This window comes from Octopus bimaculoides, chromosome 4, assembly GCF_046866305.1.
Source record: "Octopus bimaculoides isolate indiv1 chromosome 4, ASM4686630v1, whole genome shotgun sequence".
Taxonomy (NCBI): domain Eukaryota; kingdom Metazoa; phylum Mollusca; class Cephalopoda; order Octopoda; family Octopodidae; genus Octopus; species Octopus bimaculoides.
Window position 1 is genome coordinate 115,564,570 of NC_142931.1, and position 19,966 is coordinate 115,584,535.

The window sequence follows — 19,966 nt, forward strand, 5'->3', positions numbered from 1 at the left end:
AGTAAGCTTTGTATATGGCAGATGCATTGGAGCAATATGCAGTCAGATCACGTTGAAAATAGATTCTTTTTAATGCTCAGATGGCACACTAGAAGTAGCTTCTGTTAACTAGGTGATGTAATTACCAGGGGACATGGTTGTTCAGAATGTATAGTAGCCATGGTACAAAGAGGTTGGGAAAAGTTCAGGGAGTTATTATATCATCTGGCAATAAAGGTCTTCTCCTGCAGAGTGAATGGCAGGCTGAAGGGCAGATTGTATGATACTTGTGCCAGAATTGCAATGCTGCATGATAGTAAGACATGGGCCTATAATATATAGAAACTTGTGAAGACTAGAAAGAAATGAAACTAGCATGCTCTGATAGATGTGTAGTGTTAGCATGTAAGAACGTCAGAGTACAAATGAGTTGAGGGAACAATTGAGTATAAGAGTAACCAGGCATAATGTACAAGACAGAAGGCTGTGCTGGTACGTGATTCATATGGACAATGAGTACTGCATAACAAAGTGCCAAGAAGTTCAAGGTAGTGGAACCAGTGGAAGAGAGAGCTAAGAAAAAACTTGAGATGAAGTGGAAAAGGCTGATTTGAAAATGCTGTATCTCAAAGAGGAGATGACAAAATATAGCACAGATTGGCAATACATGGTGCTGCAGAAGATTCAACCAGCCATAGCAAAACATTCCATTTATATACTGAAGGAAATTCATTAAAAAAATATGTTGATGTTAGGAAGAAACTCACCAAGAACTGAGAAACCATCACAAGCTTTCATGCGGAATTTTTGATTATTATTGCTGTCTGAAAGAAATATTTTAAAACTTGATATAAATAAAGCAAAAAATATAAATATATAATGATAAAAAAACAAAACAAAGGAAACATTTATAAAAATGCATCTAAAATCTCTTTTTTATTGCAAGTATACGAGAAAATGTTATAAATGATGAGTAAGAAATTTATATATTTCTTTAATCAGACCCGCTTGTTGGAAGCTTCTGTATGCTGATGACCTTGTTCTTATAGCAGAATCTGTGGAAGGTTTAGAAAAGAAATTCCAGATATGGTATCAGAATAGAATTGAAGAGCCTCAAAGTAAACTTAGGAAAGAAAACAGGACTGTTGCTGTCAGGAAAAAGAAAGTTCTTAGTAAGCGAAAAAGGAGTAGTAGAAACTCCATACAATATACCCAATGTAAATAATTGATGCATGAAAGTTGTAGGATCATAAACAGGCTAATAGCTAAGATAACCCTAATATGAGGCAGATGCACAGGAACATTAAGCATGAAGAGCACTCCAAAAATAGATTCTCTCAATAGCTCAGGAGGCTCTCTAGGAATAGTCAATAGTTTTTTTTTTTTGTTACTTAGGAGGCCTAACTACCAGTGGGATTGGGTGTTCTAAAAGTATAAATGAGCATTTGAAGAACAGGACAGAAAACATTCGGGGAGCTACCACCTCTACAGGTAACAAAGGACGCTCTCCCTCAGAGTGAAGGGCAGAGTGTATGATACTTGTGTGTGAAGCGTGGTGCGACAGTGTAGTGAGACCTGGGTCCTGAATGCAGAGGAGTTTTGAAGGCTAGAAATGAACGAGGTGAACATGTGTTGATGGATGATGATAATATCTATTTTTACATAGAGACAATCCTTGATAAAATGGAACACAATAATAAAATTTTCTGATTTCAAGATGGTTGGGAAATAAATGAACAAAAGTAAAGCTGGAGGATCTTGACATTTTAACAATACTAAATCAAATTATAATCTCTTCTCTACCAAAACTGTTTCACTGGAAGAAGAAGATAACTACATGCACTTAAAATGAAAAAGATTGTCCATGAGAAGACAATTGAGTTCTTTCTATTGGGTTGGCAACTAAGTTCCTGCTCTTTTTTTAAATGCATGGGTGGGAAGTGCTGCCGCACCCGCCATACTCTCCTGATTTTGCACCAACGGATTTCCACCTCTTTCGATCTCTTTCAAATGCTATGCCCGGAGTTTCGTTCAATACTGATGCAGAATTGAGAGCTTGGTTGGATCAATATATTGAGTCAAAATCGGGTGATTTCTACCAACGAGGTATAGAAAATCTTGTTGAACGTTGGGAAGAAGTTGTAAACAACAAGGGTGAATACATTATTGATTAATTAGTTGCTATTTTTCATTAAACCTTTAAAAAAATTTAAATTTCAAAAAATGGCAGGCACTTAGTTGCCAACCTAATAGAAATAAAGTCTTTAAAATGAAGCCACTATCATAATACAGTCCTATTTGTATAGCAGTATTTAAGCAAGGGAAGTAACTGTCTCAGATTCTTGAGCATTCAATTATCATTTTTCACTACTTCGATAAGTATGAGCCTGATGCTCCAGTGCACCACAACAAAACAATGTTCTTTTCATATGTACAGAGAAGGTACAGCTTACCAGCCCTGGTCAAACCGTCCAACCCATGCCAGCATGGACAACGAACGTTAAAAGATGATGACGATGGTGATGATGATAAACACACACACACAAAATTTCCAGTGAAATAATTCTAATGAACAATTCAAAATGTGATAGAAAAGATTTAAGTAAAATTCACAGGCAACACATACAAACTGGAATGTTTAGTGGCAGAGCAGAGATGGTATCTAAATTGTCTCATGGGATAAATATGGCTGAGTCATTAAGAAGCTCACTTCATAACCCAAGTGGTGAGGGCTCAAAACTTATGTGGTTTGGGTTCAATTCCACTTCAAAATACCTTGGGAAAGTGTCTTCTGTCATCATGTTGAGTTAACTAATTCCTCGTGAGCTGAATTTGGTAAATGGAAAATGTGTAGAAGCTTGATGTGTGTATGTGTGTATAATCATTTACTGTTTGGCTTCCATGCTGACATGGGTTGAATGATTCAACTGGATCCAATGAGTCTGGCAGGGTTTTCTACAGTTGGATGCCCTTGCTAATGCCAACCACTTTACAGAGTGTACTGGGTGTTTTTTATGTGACACCAGCACCAGTGAGGTTGTCAAGCAACTCACAAGAAAATGAAACCCCTACTCAGCTAAGTGAGGATGTAGTAGAGTAGGAGGTGGCATTATGTCAGGTGTTGCGAGGTTAAAGCATGGTGGAGGGATAAGAACAGGTATCCGACTGAAGAAAAGATACATGGCTACAACACATTATATAAGGGCAAGTGGGTAGATGTAAGTGAAAAGACAAAGAAGAGGGTGGTGATAAAGTATCAGAGATAGAGGAAGGTAGGTGGATAAGTGCGTGTGTGTGTGTGTGTGTGTGTGTGTGTGTGTGAGTGTATGTATTTATGGGGAAGTGTTTGTGTGTGATTCTTTCCTCAACATATATTGACAAAACTTGTGAAAAGAATATCAGTGTGAAAACCAGTAAAACTTGTAAGTTTTCTAACAATAAATCATCATTGACGTTTCGATAAACCAGTGTTGTTGCAGTATTTATCCTCTCCAAGTTGCACAGACACTCTCTTGTTACACTTGGCACTTTAAATGCCTTGAACCAGTGAGTAGCCCATTAGAAATGTGCAACCTCAGAGTGATATAAAATATAAAATAACATACTTTAAGATTTCAAGTAATATTGGTTTCAAATGTGAACAGATGGAATTTTAAGATAACATGTAAATGTTCAAATTAGCAGCTAATACATTCAGTTTACACCAAAGTCTGTTTAAATAAATCATCACCACCATCATTTAATATCTGACTTCCATTCTGGAATGGGTTGGATGGTTTGACAGAGTTGATGAGTCATAGAACTGTATCATGCACTGATGTCTTCTTTGGATGTTTCTGTAGCTGGATGCTCTTCTGAGCATCAACCACTATGCAGAGTGTACTGGGTGCTTTTTCCATGGCACCAGTACTAGTGATGGTCACCTAATAACTTGGAAAGCTAAGGTCCTAAGGTAGCCCCTATAACTGAGTGAGAACAAGAGAGAGTGTGCAATAATCCTAGGCAGAAAGATGAGAGAATGGACAGTAAAAAGGAAGATTGTGAGAGTATGACAGGGAACAGGAGAGAAGGAAGGGATTAGTGACAGGGTGGAAAAAAGGGAGAGGTGCAGTTGAAAAAGTGACAGACTGGGGGATGTCTAAAAGGGGGAGTCTAGGGCTACTCACCATTATAAGGGTTGAGTATGGACAGGTGTGATGATAAGGGGACATGTGACATGCAAAAAGGAAATGTAGTTTTTAGGAATATTCTCACTATTGCACCTCTGTCTCTGTGTCATGAGCATAAACCACTTTTAGTAGCATCTAAAATTGTGTTGACACTACATTATGCAGTCTCAACAGCATACAAAAAAAAATTAAAAGATGCTCTACCTTCTGACTGGCAACAATACAGTCGCTCATATGTCATAACTACTAACCCACAAACATGATGTTTCTTCTCTCTGTCACTTCTAATCTTCTGAACTAACAAACTGCATGCCATCTAAAATGAAGCCTATTTAATGTACCAGTCTCTTCTTATCATGTCTACTATCTGTCACATTGAAAGCCTTGTAATACACACTTTGCCAAAAATTACCTCTTCAGGCATTCACCTTCAGAAATTCAAACTGAAGACCAACTGCCAATCTAAGACGGCTTATAAACATGTCATAGAAAATACTCTCTTTATCCAACTAAATAAAAAATAATAATAAGTATAAAAGGAAGTGTTGGCCAAGTAAACATACAGCAAGGAATTATTTTATCAAATGTCAGAGTAGTCCCGAAAGTCAATGATCTACTTTCATATCAAATAATCCAATTTACTTTGTGACAAATCCAAGTCAATCTTAGCAGAATTTAAACTTAGATGATCTATTTTAAAATTGTTTATAATCATTATTATTGCTGTCATCACTATTTTAACACACCTTGTTTTATGATGGCATGGGTTGACTGGGTTTGTTGTATGGCAAATTGCCATAAGTCTTAGTCCAGCTTGTACAATCAGAAGATATCTATCAACAATTGTTTATAATTAGATTAAGAAGTATAATCCTTTTATTCACTCTAATCCTTTCTCTGTATACATATGAAAAAGAAATTTTCCCTAGAAGTAAAGAAATTGCGACTGAATTTTTGTAACCTACATTCGGTTGGACTGTTTCATAAATGCACCTTCAACATGAGCATAATCATAAATTCATTTCAATTCTATAGAAAATTCTAAAAATTAAATAATTTAAATAAATTAGAATAAATTAGAAGTTTTTTACAGTCAGTCAGATTTCAAAGATCATCAACAGTTTTACTTTCTTTTATAAATTCCCATCCCAGATTTTTTGCATTTTCTTGAATGGCATAGCTCTGTAGTTAAGCAGTTTGCTTCCCAGCCACATGGTTTTGGGTTCAGTCCCACTGCATGGCACTTTGGGCAAGTGTCTTTTACTATAGTTCCAGGCCAACCAAAGCTTTGTGAGTGGATTTAGTAGATGGAAAGTGAAAGAAGCCCAGTGTGTGTGTGTGTGCATGTATGTTTATGTTTTCTTGTCTCAACATTACATGACTAGTTGTAAATGACTATCACTGTTAAAGAAGCAGTGTAGTTCACTTGCAATAATGTGTGGAAATATGTCTGGCCATGGGAAATGTTACCTCACATGGAAACAGGTGAGGGTTGACAACAAGAAGGGCATCCAGCCATAGAAAATCTGCCTCAATATACTGCATCCAATCCATGCAAGCATGGTAAAATGGATGTTAAGACAATGTAGCTGCATCACTTACAGACTGAATTTAGTCATAAAAAAAAAAATCCAAGCTGCCACCGTTGTTTTAAGTCCACTTTCCATACCAACATCAATTGGATGGATCACCATGGTCAAATTCAGCACATATTTGAGGGGTATACTCATCTTGATAGGTCAGTCAAACCCCCATCTTGCAAGCATTTCATTTTCAGCTTGATTTCAATGGCTGCATGCCCATTCTAACAACAACCACTTAGCAGGAGTTTATCAAGTGCTTTCTCATGGCACCAGCACTGGAGAAGTGTCATATCCTGAGCAAGACTAACACAAGCCCCTGTGTCTCTACTCAATTGCCAGTCTCGTTAGAGAGAGAGAGAGAGAGAGAGAGAGAAGCATAAATGAAAGAGGCATAAATGATAGTGACAGGAATCATATGTAATTGGAGAAGGACTAATAGGAGTACTCAGTATTCTGGACAAGGTATGCATATACAAGGCAATATGACTGAGATGACAGTTCCAATGATTACTCTTACCCACTTTTGTGCTATGTAAGTAGTCATGTAGTTGTTTTAAAGCAAGAAACCTGTTCTGGCTGTTTCTTTCAAACTTTAACCTCTGTTACCTGGTATAAACCACTTCCCTCTCTATTGTAGCCCTACTCAGTCAAAGGAGTTGTTAGTCTTGCAAGCTACAAGCTGATCTCACTAGTGCTGATGCTACAAAAATAGCAGCCATCAGACTATGTAAAGTGGTTGGCGTTAGGAAGGGCACTGGACCACAGAAACCATGCCAAAGCAGATACTGGTACATGATGCAGTTCTCAGATCCAGCAGATACTGTAAAATCATACCAGCATGGAAGATGAATGCTAAAAGATGATGATGAATGAAGAATTTGGTCAGATTAAGCGTATTACCTTTTCCATTTAGTGGTATATGAAACCTGATATTTGGAACATAACATAACAGAAAGATTTTCAATTATAATTATGATAGAAGGTTTTAACTTCAATACAATACTTTAAACAGGTGGTTTTGTACTAAAGAATCAGAGACAGTCTCGGTTGAGTTGACATCAAAAGAGCTAAAGGAATGTAAATAAATAAAAAACAAAACTGCTTTGAACTTACCAACTGAATCTGAACACATATCATTTTCAGTGTCATTTGAGGATTTTTGAAGCAATGTTGGTTCAAATTTTATATTTTTTACATGGTGAAGTCTTCGTTGGATTTCTTTCTGCAGACTCTGAAATCAAATTACATTGATGCATAAATATATAAAACTGACAGTGAGTAGTTCACGGTTTACTTAGAAACCACCACCAGGTATTAATATTAACACTTTAAATGTTATATTGCTACAGACACAGACACATACAAATAATATACAAGGTGCATTCAAAAAGTATCTAAATCTTTTTTTCCTTCCAAAACCAATATTACGTGGGCAAAATCCTTTGGGTGGGAGGTGATGCTATTCTTCCTGTGCATGTGTTAACATTTTCACACCTGTAGGCCACATCAGTTCCAGGCTGTTACACCTACAGTACAGACATGTAGTGCGCATTAGTCAGATTTTCATTTTCATGTAAAATAACCAAATACATCAAGCAGAGATATTGCATCAAGTTTTGCCAAAAAGCTTAGTGACACTTAAGCTCAAACTATCCAGAAGATCCAGCAGGACTTTGGCAATGATACCATGGGCAAAGCTCAGATCAACAGATCAAGGAGGAGTACAACTGCTTCAAACATGGCTGCATTTCACAAGCCGAAATGAGGAACTGATTTGAGAAGGTTTGGTGAATAGTCATGGAAGACTGTCATATAACAGTTGCTCATGAAGTGGGAATAAGCACAAGATCAGTACATTCCATTTTAAAAGAGGATATGTGCATGTAGAGAGAGTGTCAGCGAAATTTATCCCCCAAGGTGCTGGTGGAGCAGCAGAAGCAACTCTGCATGAAAACTGCTCAGGACATGTTGGACTGTGCAAACCACAACCTAGACTTCATAAAGACAATCATCACTGGTGATGAGACATGGGTTTATGGTCTCTGCTCAATGTGTTCAGTCATCTTGCATGAAAACAATAATCCAACAAGTATGCACTACACATCTATACTCTAGGCATAACATCCAGGTACTGACGTGGCTTTCAGAGTGAAAATTCTCATACTTGCATGGGAAGATTGGTGTCATCTCCCACCCAAAGGATTTTGCCCATGTGACATTAATTTTGGTGGGTAAAAATAAAGTCGAATCCTTTTTTTAATGTACCACATATACAGTACCTAATTTCATATATATACCGGCCCCACTCCCATAGACACATACACAGTGAACTGTCATCTGTGTGTGTGTGTGTGTCTGTATGTGGGCACCCAAAATGTTAATATGTGAGTGTATGTATATATGCTAGTAGCATTTGCTTGAATCTCTCTCTCTCTAAGTGTGTGTGTGTGTGTGAAAGAGAGACCGTAATATATCAAATATACACTTGTTAACTCTCTCCCTCTCTGTCACACTTTAACCATTCATCATCTGACACAAAATCACCTCCTCCAACGCCCCCTCCCCTCTCAAAGTTTCCTTGTCTTGCAAAGTTATTTGGTGACCCTGCAAGTGCTGATGCCACTTAAAAATCATCCAGTCCACACTGTAAAGCAGTTGGCATTCGGAAGGGCATCCAGCTGTAAAACCCATGCCAAAACTGACCTCGCCTATGCCTGTGCCACATAAAAAGCACTCAGCCCCCTCTGTGGGGTGGTTGGTGTCAAGAAGGGCATCCAGCTATAAAACTGTGTCAAAACAGACACAGAAGTATGGTGCATGATTTTGCCTGGCCAGCTCCTGTTAAACCAGCCAACTCATGCCAACATGGAAGGAGGGCATTAAACAATGATGATGATGATGATGATGATGATGATACAGAGAGAAGTGTGAATGCATATGTCAGTAGCATTTGTCTCAATCTCTTTCTCTATTGCACACACACTTTTGCCATATCCTTTCCACAGTGTGATAGATTAGCATGACACTGACGTTACCATTTTAATATAATAGATAGTTTAAGGTGGTGAACTGGTGTGTGTGTTTGTGTGAGTGAGTTCCTATTTCCCTTGTGTTCATTCATTGGTTTGTAAACAATGATTTTCTGAAGGTGTCATTTGCATGTGGTCTAGGCTTCTGGACTTGTCTTGACATGTTGTATGATCTTTGTCAACAAAAGGCTTGCTCATATGGTGTCATTTCTTTCCAATTCTCTGCATAAAACATGTTTGGGATGTTTGCTAGACTAGGATCATTATTTGATAGACTAGATTATTAGCTCTCTTGGAAAGAAGTGAGGGTTGGCAACAAGAAGGGCACCTGGCTACAGAAAAACTTACTCTCACCTGACCCATGTAAGCATGGAAAAGTAGCCATTAAAACATTGACAATGAGTTTGGATTGCTCCATGGTCAATAAGAAATCTCACTGATCAAAGAAAATAAGAAATCTTTTGAAGTGGAAGAGAGAAGAGTTAGTTGTTAGCCCTGATCAAGCTGACCTATGCTCAAAGGAGTTATAACCAAGACCAGCCAATCTTTTTCTTGGGCGTAGTTTCACTCAGACAACAATATCCAAAGTGTTGTGGAATTTTTTATAGGGCGTGATATAAGTGGGATTTTTGCCATTTTTAGCAGGATGAGTGACCACTAGAAGCTTCAGAGATAAAAAGAGAATTGGTTGAATGAGATTATGTATCAAGTGGAGGAATTGATCTGACAATAATGAAGAACTTTGGAATTTGATGCAAAATCCAAAGCACAAACCTAGAGGATTCAGTAAAGGCAAAAAATGGTCAAATACCTCGACCTTGTCTCAGTCTGCCCCTTTCAATGGCAACAACTTACAATCATACAGCAGAATGATGTGAATGATCACATGCTAGATGCACATTTTTGTGACTACATTGATCCCCAACCTAGATCAAAGTTGGCTTGGAATGCACCACATGCACAATTAATGCATCTGTTATATCTTTGTTCAAAAGATACCATCCAAGCATGGTGTAAACAGTGAGATGTACAATCAGAAAAAACAGGTTCAATATAATCAAAATGGAACTTTACGATGAAAGTAAACAAACAAAGTTTGTTCTTTTTTAGAAGCGTTGAGATGTATTGTAAGAACAGAAATAAATTTATTTCTCAAACGCGTGATAATGCTATAAATAACATGATCAGGATAAATTATCCATTTATTGCAGGAAAATATGCTACTGGCCAGCCATGAGACTTGAACTCACATCTCTGTGATTACACGTCAAGTGTTTTACCATTAAACTAAACTGCCCAGCAACGAATTCTTCTGCAATTTTAGAACTTATAAATTTAGTTGAATTTAACGTTAGCGTCTTATGAAGCTAAATTTATAAGTTCTAAAATTGCAGAAGAATTCGTTGCTGGGCAGTTTAGCTTAATGGTAAAACACTTGACGCGTAATCACAGAGATGTGAGTTCGAGTCTCATGGCTGGCCAGTAGCGTATTTTTCTGCAATAAATGGATAATTTATCCTGATTACACTATTTATAGCATTATCACGCGTTTGAGCAAGAAATCAAAATGGAACTTGTATCAATATCTGGCCCTTGCAACATATACAACATCTACTGTTGGAATTGTGATTGGTTCATGATATTCATGTCAGACATCAATGATTGCTAAATGTGGTGTGCTTCTGTTTGCAAGGCTGTGGATTCATTAGTTAGAGCTAGCTCGACTCTTTCCAAGTGAACACCTATACCAGTACAAGTATGAACACATACGTTATAAATTTCAAACTCTGACATATGCATTGCTTTACTCAAGTTCCTTTAGTCTTAGCCAAACAACGAATAGACCTTTTGTCTTACATCCTGGGTGAAAAAAATGAGTAGTTTAGTCCAGCAGACCAATCAGCTGTGAAGCACTATTTATCATTTGTGCTTTTCTTTGCCTTATCAGACAGTATATACAACTCTTTGGCATTAGCAACTTTCAAGAGTTGTTATCTGTATTAATAAGTATTGTGTGTGTGTGAAAAGAAACTATTGATAACATAATGTCTTTTGTTATGGTTTCTTTCTTCTATGTTATTGAAGAGTATTATTTACGATATATATATATATATATATATATATATATATATGCAACCTAAAAGTACAATAGATGATGATCATTATATATACACACACACACACACACGCACATATATATATGCCCCTGGACTGGCTCTTGTGCGGGTGGCACATAAAATGTACTATCCTGAGCGTGACCATTGCCAGTACCGCCTGACTGGCCTTGTAGGGTTTTCGAGCGAGATCGTTGCCAGTGCCCCTGGACTGGCTCTTGTGCGGGTGGCACATAAAAGACACCATTTCGAGCGTGGCCGTTTTTGTGCGGGTGACACGTAAAAGCACCCACTACACTCTCTGAGTGGTTGGCGTTAGGAAGGGCATCCAGCTGTAGAAACTCTGCCAAATTAGATTGGAGCCTGGTGTAGCCATCTGGTTTCACCAGTCCTCAGTCAAATCGTCCAACCCATGCTAGCATGGAAAGCGGACGTTAAACGATGATGATGATGATGATGATGATGTATATTTGTATATATATATATGCAACCTAAAAGTACATTAGATGATGATCATTATATACATATATATATATATATATATATATATATTTATTCGTTTATATTTATATAAAGGGCATTATTACAGAAAATAATAACGCCACACAGTGGACTTCTCAAAATAACCACATTTAGTACCTAATGCGAGGAAAAACAACCAACAGAAGACGACCAACTTTCTTTTAAATAAACTTAACTGTGTATCGGCCGATTTCGCGATTACTAGAATGAATCTAGATTTCGTTCATCAGCACAGTATTGTCCCAAGAATATATATAAATAAACAGAATTCTCACCTCACCAAAAACGAACACACTACGTATCCGACAGAGTAAAGGGAATGAAGTTTATCTGTATATATCTTCATCAAAGAAGCGGGAATACTTCCGGGTTGCTTCTGGGTACCCATATATCATATACATATATAACATATATAAATCCTTATCCTCTCCTCTTATTCTCCCATCACACATTCCTTCTCTCTCTTTCTCTCATCCTCTCATGCAATTAATACCTTTGGTGTATGCATCCTAAGTACCAACGGTCTTCTAAGAGCCAATATTTAGTTGATATTAAGCAGATGAGAGACAAATATTTACTGGGACATGGTGCCAATCTATCTTGGATGATCTGGGACTTGTATCCAATACCATGTCCATTCAACCATGCCATTTCTTTTATTTCTGAAATATGAGACTTTTTCAGTTTTTCCATAGATCTAATAATAATAATTGATTTAGAGAAAAGTCTAAGGACTACCAATAAACAGAATCTAAGCTGATAAGACACAAAATTTCAGGCAGTAGAAGCATGGTTAAGAAGCCCTTAACAATCACATCGCAATCACATGGTTTCAGATTTAAGCCCACTATACAGCACTTTCAACAAGTGTCTCTCATTATAGTTCTAGATTGACCAGTGTTGGGAGTGAAGTTCAGTTGAAGGAAACTGGATGAATGTTTGTATGTGTGTGTATACGTGTGTATATACGAATGTCACTGTCTACAAGCAGTGTTCTTTGTTTCCAATCATGAAAACATGTCCAGTCTTGTTGTAATATTAGATTACTTAGAAACAGATGAGGGTTGGCAAGAGAAAGGGCTTCTTGCCATATATAAAATCTCCCCAAACAAATTCCGTCTGATTCATGTGACATTAAAATGATGATGATGATGATGATGATACATACATGAGCATGTGTGTGTGTGTATAGATGTATAGAAATGTTTGCACATACGTGGATATCATCATCATCATTATTTAACATCTGTTTTTCATACTGGTATGCTGGTATAGCTGGATGATTCAACCAGAGCTGGTAAGGCCAGAGGCAGCACCAGTTTCCATTGTCTGTTCTGGCATGGTTTCTACGACTGGATGTCCTTCCTAATGCGAACCACTCCACAGAGTGTACTGGGTGCTTTTTATGTGGCACCAATACCAGTGCATCTTATGTGGTACCCACACTGGTATCAATTTTGTTGTGGTGGATGGGTTTGTGTGTGTGTGCATGTGTATGCGTGTGTCTGCATATACACACATCACACAAATATAAAATAGAGAGTACAAGTACTAAATAACTGTACTCTTTAAGACTCTATAGTCTCAGAGGTTACAAAGCAACCTTACTAATGTTGGTGCCTTCATAAAATGTACGCAATACATTTTGTAAAGTGGTTTGTGAACAAGCAGAGATTATGTAGGGACAAAAGATGACAACTATTCTAGTGGTGGTGCCATGATGAAATGCCCCAAGTATACTCCATAAGGTGGTTGGTGATAGCAAGGGTATCCAGCCTTAGAAAGCTATTCAAAAATGAGACATGAATGAGATGCAGTACTCTAACTTATCCAAGAATGCAGTAGCTTCAAATACAAACTGATGTAAACTGTGACAACCCATCCTAGCATGGAAAACCATGATAATGTTGACGATATTTTATATATATATATATATATATATATATATATATATATATATATATATATATATATATATATATATATATATCATCATCATCATCATCATCGTTTAACGTCCGCTTTCCATGCTAGCATGGGTTGGACGATTTGACTGAGGACTGGTGAAACCGGATGGCAACACCAGGCTCCAGTCTGATTTGGCAGAGTTTCTACAGCTGGATGCCCTTCCTAACGCCAACCACTCAGAGAGTGTAGTGGGTGCTTTTACGTGTCACCCGCACGAAAACGGCCATGCTCGAAATGGTGTCTTTTATGTGCCACCCGCACAAGCCAGTCCAGGGGCACTGGCAATATAATTATATTTAAAAGAGAAAAAAATTTTTTTATTTTATCAATGTACAGACCGCACTTTGAAGTGCTCAAGATATTCTAACTTGATGTGTTAGATGAATATAGAAATGAGAATCAAGTTAGGAAAATAAATCCACATATAATAACACATATATTCAACTAAAGTCCCAATATGCATAAATTTTTTAAAAATATATTTAATACATTGGAAAGTCAAACATAAAAGGTTTTAGTATTAATGCATGAAAGAGGAAATGTGAGGAAGAGAAGAGATGCAGTTTGGGACGGGAGAAGAGATGTAGCTTGGTCTGTTGGGGGTAGGGTGTGTGAAAAGCTTCATTGTTACATGTAGGTGGGTGGCATTTGGTTATGTTCCTTTGCCTCCTGAATTCAATTTCATCACAGGTTGACTTTGTTTTTCATGTTTCCTTTATTATCCAGATTGATAAAATAATGAAATAAGCATTGGGAACAATATAACTGTACTCTAGACCAGGGGTTTTCACACTTTTTGACTTGTGGAACCATTTATATTTCAGGCTTTACCTTATAAACGCTTATGAAATTTATACATAAATATTTGCATAAAATAACATATATTTTTACATTTATTTATTTAACAGTATTTAACAAATAGGTTTATTGCCAATTAAAAGATTTCGATTAAAAAACATATATAAAATCAAATTGCCCATAAAAAGTATTTGCTGTCCACGGACCCCCTGTCTTGTCCTTGCGGACCCCCTGTGGTCCGGGGACCACAGTTCGAAAACCCCTGCTCTAGACAGTGGTACTCCGGCATGGCCACAGTCTACTAACTGAAATCAATAAAAGAATTGAAGAAAGAAGGAAATAGAAAGGAAGAGAGAGAGGGGGGGGGAAGAAGTGTAAATACAAGAAACTGTGACAGTTGATCTTACCTTTGGTATTCCTGTTCCAATATTGATGTGTGGTCTACGGGCAGATCGTATTGTCAGGCGGGAGATCTGTCTTTTGGTAATAATAAACAACATGAAAAACAACTGAAATAGACAAAAAATAATCCTACAGTAAGCCTTATAAATGAAGTTAAGCTCAATATAAGAAAGCAATATTTCATGAACCTGTTGAGGCAATCGAAATCGAATTAAATTCGATGACTGGCACCCATGCCAATGTCGTCTCCTTCATTGGGCACGAAACTCAGCTTGCGAAGACCTGTTGGGGCAAGCAAAAGCGAAATCGTCATGGCACCTGTGCCCAGCATCACCTTCCTGGCACTTGTGCCAGATGGCATGTGTAAAGACATTCGAGCGAGATCGCTGCCAGTGCCGCCGAACTGGCTCCTGTACGGGTGGCATGTAAAATACACCATTTTGAGCGTGGCCGTTGCCAGTACCGCCTAACTGGCCTTCATGCGGGTGGCACGTAAAAGCACCCACTACACACTCGGAGTGGTTGGCGTTAGGAAGGGCATCCAGCTGTAGAAACTCTGCCAAATCAGATTGGAGCCTGGTGTAGCCATCTGGTTTCACCAGTCCTCAGTCAAATCGTCCAACCCATGCTAGCATGGAAAGCGGACGTTAAACGACGATGATGATGACGATGATGATAAACCAGTGAGTCTCAACCATTTTTTACCTATGGTCCCCTTCGATTACTATTTTCCTCTAGTGGACCCCCATAGCCTCTCAATATTTAAAAACTAGGTTCATAGATACTGTTTTCAAAAGTCCTGTTTTGTTCAATACACATTAATTTGTGTAGGTTGAACTTTATAAAACACTAACAATGTACTCTGGCATTGCCAAGGTGTTATGACCTACAGTCACATTGTATTGTTTGTTCCTTTCTTGTGGGTAGAATTGGTAAACTGGATTATTGGTGTAATAGAAGTTATTGTTTCTTTAAAAGTGAAAGGGGAAGAGTAAAATTTGCATGGGTTTGCACAAAAGTGCTTTCTGTTCTTAAGAAAGATCACAAACTATGTATTGTTTCATTGTATGTGTGTTGACACTCCGTCGCTTACGACGTCAAGGGTTCCAGTTGATCCAATCAACGGAACAGCCTGCTCGTGAAATTAACGTGCAAGTGGCTGAGCACTCCATAGACACGTGTACCCTTAACGTAGTTCTTGGGGATATTCAGTGTGACAAGGCTGACCCTTTGAATTACAGGCAAAACAGAAACTGGAAGTAAGAGTGAAAGAAAGTTGTGGTGAAAGAGTACAGCAGGGTTCACCACCATCCCCTGCCAGAGCCTCGTGGAGCTTTAGGTGTTTGCGCTCAATAAACACTCACAATGCCCGCTCTGGGAATTGAAACCACGATCCTATGACCGCGAGTCCGCTGCCCTAACCAATGGGCCATTGCGACTCTACGTTTCCTTGTATAAAAAGAGGTTAATACGATTTTGCCCAGAAATCATATTTTTCAAAATTTTAGTTTCCCCCGTCCCCACCGCAATTTCTTAATTTGTAACTGTTTTACGAATTTTTTTTTTCTTAATCCATGTAGAAAAATACAGAAATTACAAATCTGGGAAATATAAATATATTTTTATAAAGTTTAATTTTTCTTAAAGAAACACTCTATGCCCTTTCCCCCCACCTATCACCTACTCGCTTTCAAAAAGCTAAAAAACACACCTAATGTTTCACTTTTGTCTGATGTTTCACACATGTGTAGAATTGCATTGAAATAGCAGATGTAAAAAAGTATTAAAGCACGACCAGAAAACCCAACATGCTAGAAACAACAGATAAATGACATTATTTCTGAAGTAACTTCCCTGCTTTCCAAAAAGCTAAAAGTGAAACATTGGGAGTTTATAGCTTTTTGAAAGTGGTGAGGTGATGGGTGGATGCTTGGGAAGGAGATTTTAGTGTTTCTTTAAGCAAAAAGAAAAAGAAAATACTTGAATATTCATACTATTTTTTTCTCTGTTAATTACGAAGAAAAAAATTCGAACAAAGTAAAAAATAAAGAAATTGGAATGGTGAGTAAGAAAATTAAAATATTGAGAATGTGTTTTTTGGGCAAAATCCTAATCTCATGTATTGAAAACATAGGAATCGGAAGAAATTTAGGAAAGTGAAAGAACAAAGTATTAAAATTCTGTCTCTCCCGCTCTGTCTCTGTTTGTCTCTCACATTCCCTGTGTGTCTATCTCTTCCTGTCTCCTCCCCTTCCCTGATATCAGTCACCCTCATTATGCCACTTTTCCCTGAACCTAACACTTTTGCACCCCTCTCATTTTATCATGTAATATAGCCCAACCCCCCGTAGTCGGTCCATTATCGATTTTTATTGAAACCCAATTAGCTTATAATTAAACTGGATGTTAATTTAACATGTATAGAAAATTTGTTGAAGATTGGTTTGCTGGTTTGGGCAGCAAGATGGAGATGGACAGACAGACAGAAATTGCTATTTATATATAAAGATTAGAGAAAGAAATCTTGCTGTTTCCTGCAAGAAATACATCTACAACAAAATTTTTTCATGGTCTCTTAATATACTGAGGAGGGGAAGGGGTGGCTTTATGCTAGGAGTTGAGGGTTAAAGTGTGAGAAAAGAGAACAAAAATGGTTTCTTGTATAGAGGAGATACATGACCACTCAAATTTTAGAAGAGAGGGTAGAAGGGATCAGATGGAGCTGGAAAGAGATAAAACAGTGGTGATGAGGTGTCAGGGTGGCCCCTCAAGGTATTATGTGAGAGAAGTGAGCAAGGACAGAGGATATAGGAGTGTGAGTAGGTGGGGGGTTTGCAAGCGTATATATGGGGGAGCAAGAGATGGGGGGGGTGAGTAAGAATTAGGCAACAACTTTAAATATTGGGTAGGGTTGAAGGGTGGAGGTAATAAATGGTGGATAAAGGGTGGAGGATGACCAATGATACAAGCTGGGGGAGGTAGAAGGATGTAGAAGAAAGTAAGAGGAGAATGGCAGAATAGTAATGCTAATACAGTAGACATGAAGGATGAGAGAGAGAGAGAGAGAGAGAGAGAGCGCGCTGACATGTGGGTGGGTAGGTTGCAAGAATAGGGGGGAAGAGAGAGGTGCAAAGCACGAGGAGAGATGTATGGTGGTGGGGAAGGAGAGATAATTTGGTGATTCAGTGGCAGGTGTGACCAATGTAAAATGTGGGTAGAGAGAACAGTATATATGGATGAAGAATCGCTAGTTCTGGGTAGCAAGAAAAATAAGTGGTATTAACCCTTTCAATACCAACCCGGCTGAAACCGCTTCTGGCTCTGTAGTACAAAAGTCTTGTTTTCATAAGTTTTGAATTAAAATCTTCCACCAAACCTTAGTCACAATTTATGTTCCTAACACTAGCTTAATGATAACCAAGTTATTTTACTAAATTCTTTGTTATATTTAAAATCAATTCAAAGAAACACAGAGTATCTCAGCAGAAATATGGTAACAAAAGGGTTAAGGGAGAGTAGCAGTGAGAGAAATGGTGGGTGAATAGAGAAGGAAATTGAGCAAAGGGTCAATATATGCAACACACACGCATATATATATAACAGTGTAGTAGAGTTTAACATGATACTTACCAAAAGACCAAACAAAATAATAATGACCATATGCACTAACGATAATTCTGCAATCATTTTGAAGCCACGGATTGCCAACCTCAAATGAATATCAAATAAGGATCAAATTGACCAAACAACTTTGTAATCAGGAAAATGCAGTAATGATGTCATGCTGACTCTTGATAACTGAAAGAAAAAATGAAAATGGAATCAGCATCATCATCCTAATTATTGTTTTAATGATTGATTTTCTTTGCTTTCGTTGATAAGCCTAAATTCAATGAGACAGATTTTCTATAGCTGAATAGTTTTCTTGCCACTAACTCTCACTTGTATCCAAGCAAGGTATATTTCCTCTCGTCCTTCAAACACAAACATAATTGATGGACATGATTTCATGAAAGACTGCAAATGAACAACACTGCTTTTATGAAGATGAATGGTGACATTCCTTTAACATCCAGTGTGCACTCTTGAGACAAGGACATACAGGCACATATATATAAAATCCTTGGGAGTGAATTTGATAAACTAAAACTAAAACTAAAACTATATATATATATATATATATATATAGATAGATAGATAGATATCACTGAATCAAGAATGACATCTTGAACATCAATTAAGTTTCAATGTAATTGAAAAGAAGCTTTCTCTCTTGTCTGTCTTCCTGTCTTTCTCCCTTTCTCCATAAAACAAAATTCACATCTTGAAAGGTCATTTAGCATCAACTAGGAGTTAGTCAAAGACCATCCCAAGATACATGATATCTTTTACTTTCTTGTCTCTGCCTTCCTCTTTTCTCTTTCTCCCCTTCTAAACAAAACAACATCCTCTTCGATTTATATAAGGCTGAAGAAATTTTCTGTGCACTGAGGAATTCAACTGAATGGATGAAAGCGCTAATAAAGAATTATCCAAAATTCTGACTGCCTCCCTCTTCTTAATATACATTATCTGTACACCACTACATACATGCATACATATAGGGATGACAAAGGATATAACAATTATTTTATGAACTCCAATTAGCTTACAGCTGTTTCGGCTATAAGGTGCAATACACTCATAGTTGTGTGCTTGAGTGGCACCCTGTAGCTTCAGATGTTATTAGTATCACAATGCCTAAGCGAAATATTAATATATATATATATATAAATACTTATAATTCATAAACTTTTGTATTATTTTGAATTCTCACAAGTGTTTGATGAATGGTTACATGAAACAATGGAGTAAGAGTTTAAGGTTTTCCAGCTTCACTAGAATTGTATTTTATCTCTGGTATTCAGGTACTCTTTTTTTCCACCTTGTTTTGCACCAATGCTCATATGTGTATATAGTCTACCCCCCGCTTATTCGTGGTTTGGCATTCACAGTCCCGGTTATTTGCAGAAACCACTGCCTATTTGCAGAATAGTAAATATCGTCTGCAATTTTTTATGGCTTTTTCGTGGCAATATATATTTTTCACACTTTTTAAGGCTAAATTATTAATAACAATATACCGAATTTGCTGGCTTACTGGACGCCCATTCGCAGTTGAAGCTCCCTCTGATTAGAATAGCCGTGCATCATGTCGGTTGATTGTTTTAGATACGAGTATACTGTATCTTGTATCTCCTATTCCTGCTTTCAATCAAAGCTTGCTAATTAGTATCGCAACATCTATCTATATTTCATACATACACAGTCTCTCTCCCTCTCTCACTGTATTTGTCTCTCAACAACAACCTCTCATTGTAGTGAATGCATGTATGTATGTATATATATATATATATATATAT

General features: G+C 37.5%; 1 protein-coding gene across 1 annotated transcript in view; it reads right to left on the reverse strand.

The window, feature by feature from the left end:
- Positions 1 to 19,966, reverse strand: part of LOC106872113 (lipid transport auxiliary protein 1) — a 43,580-nt gene that overhangs the window by 20,475 nt on the left and 3,139 nt on the right. The window contains exons 2-5 of the mRNA XM_089351188.1: positions 18,195 to 18,362; positions 14,570 to 14,671; positions 6,845 to 6,962; positions 747 to 803 (exon numbers count right to left, since the gene is read on the reverse strand). Coding sequence (XP_089207314.1) covers positions 747 to 803; positions 6,845 to 6,962; positions 14,570 to 14,671; positions 18,195 to 18,251 — 334 coding nt within the window. The 5' untranslated portion in view covers positions 18,252 to 18,362. The remainder of the gene's footprint in view (positions 1 to 746; positions 804 to 6,844; positions 6,963 to 14,569; positions 14,672 to 18,194; positions 18,363 to 19,966) is intronic.